Here is a 1917-nt window from a genome sequence, read left to right as displayed (position 1 = left end):
AGTGTTATCAAATTATATTATCAGATAATATCATTAAAAATATATTAATATTATGAATATCAATGTTGAAAAAATGTTAATACTTATACATTATAGTGATTTATGAATCATGATAGTTAAATATATATATATATATATATCATTCCTGACTTGATTACAACTTGTACAATAATTTTTGAAAACTCAAAATCAATTTTAATTATTAATAATTAAAAACTTAAACTTATAACTAACTAATATAAAAAGAAAAAAATCTACTTCTTCTCTTTCTCATTCTTCTTATTATTCTTTATAATTCACTTCTCATTCTTCTTCTTCTTCTTCTTCTTCTTCTTCTTCTTCTTCTCATCTGAGATAATAATCATCTCAAAATCTCTCTTCACTGCCTTCTCAGAGAAGGATTTCTGCTGCTCTCTCTCAGCCAGGTCAACCCTGCTCTTCAAAATCCCGCATTTCCTGGTCTGCTGTCTCAGGTTCCATCTCAGCAGTAAGCAGATTAGCATGCTCAGAGAGCAGGGCTGTCTTCTCAATGTTCTGAATCATGAAGTGCATTTGAGACCTGAACAAGGCCTCAATCCCCTCCTTCTCTGTCAGCTTCTGCTAATCAATTAGAGAACAGAAGTGTTATCAAAAATCATTATCTTTCAATAAAAAACTTACTAGTTTTGACTTCTTTATCTTCTACTTTAATATCTTCTCAATCTTCTTCTACTGCTACTTATTTATAGTAACACTCTTCTTCTCTCTCTCTCTCTTCATCTTGGCCTTAAATCATTCTCAGAACTTCTTCTAATCTTATCACTGCTGTATGAGACTCTTCACTATCTTCTTTTTCAATCTCTCACAGGTGATGTCATCTGCATTATTTCTATACTTAGTTCAGTCTAAATCTATCAGAAGTGTTACTTAAAATTATTATTATTCTACTCTCTTACAGAGTCTCTTCAAGGCATCATAATGTGTCTTACAATCTGTCTTCTTATGCTTAAATGCCTTCTTCTTCTCTCTCTTCAATCTGTGATGGCGCTCACATGCCTTGGTAGTCCGCAGGACCGCAGAATATTTGAAGAGGAATGATATGATTGGTTTTGATAAGCATTGAAAAGAAGGTGAAGGCAGGCAATGATATGATGATAATAATAATGATGATAATGATGATAATAATGATAATGATAATAATGATGATGATGATGATGATGATGATAATAATGAAAGAGAGAGTGCATTGAAATATATTATTGACTTATCAAATATAAAGAGACAAAGAAACTATTAACTGCTTTCAGAGATGTACAGAAATGACTACAGTGTTGCATAGCAACATTATCTTCATTTAATACATGCACTATTGGTATTCTTTATATACATTTATCATATAATCTATATCAGGGATACATGCAGAAAACAGATCTTTGTTGCTAGAGAGAATGATTACAGTGATTCTCTATTTTCATATTATAAAGATAAGTTATTCTTATTTCTTTCTTCTCTCTTTTCTCTTCTTCTTCAACTCATCACTAAGTCCAAGCTGGTATGAAAACTATTAAAACACTCATAGAAATCCTCAAATTGAAGAGTATAAACTAATCAAATTTTAAATACAGATGAATCAAATTAATTCAACAATACTAATTATTCATTCCTCTCTTAATAAAATAACAGTCATGTCTTCTTCTCCTCTTCTCAAACAAAACATGGCTTGTAAAAAGCGAGTATTACACCAGGCCATAATGACCAACACAGCCTCAGCATGCAGGGCTGTATACATGCAGCATGTGCTGAACTGGAAGACTGTGTGAGTTGCAAACTGACAGCAGCATTTCAGAGAGAGCTGTGCAGCATGAGAAAGCTGCAATTCTCAGTCACATGTGCAGAGAGTGAATCACTGCAGTAAGTGCATGTGCATTGCATGAAAGT

At 32.3% G+C, this 1917-nt stretch overlaps 1 protein-coding gene across 1 annotated transcript; it reads right to left on the bottom strand.

Annotated features, from left to right (window-relative positions):
• Window positions 1-296: 296 nt before the first annotated feature.
• Window positions 297-503, bottom strand: BDBG_17678 (uncharacterized protein; the record flags this gene model as incomplete). Its single annotated transcript, XM_031725339.1, has 1 exon — window positions 297-503. The coding sequence occupies one exon, from the start codon at window positions 501-503 to the stop codon at window positions 297-299; it is 207 nt and encodes a 68-aa protein (XP_031580402.1).
• Window positions 504-1917: the final 1414 nt, after the last annotated feature.

The sequence above is a fragment of the Blastomyces gilchristii genome, assembly GCF_000003855.2.
Source record: "Blastomyces gilchristii SLH14081 genomic scaffold supercont1.20, whole genome shotgun sequence".
NCBI classification, from domain to species: domain Eukaryota; kingdom Fungi; phylum Ascomycota; class Eurotiomycetes; order Onygenales; family Ajellomycetaceae; genus Blastomyces; species Blastomyces gilchristii.
Note: the sequence above shows the minus strand (reverse complement) of the source record. Positions and strands in the feature narration are given on the sequence as shown.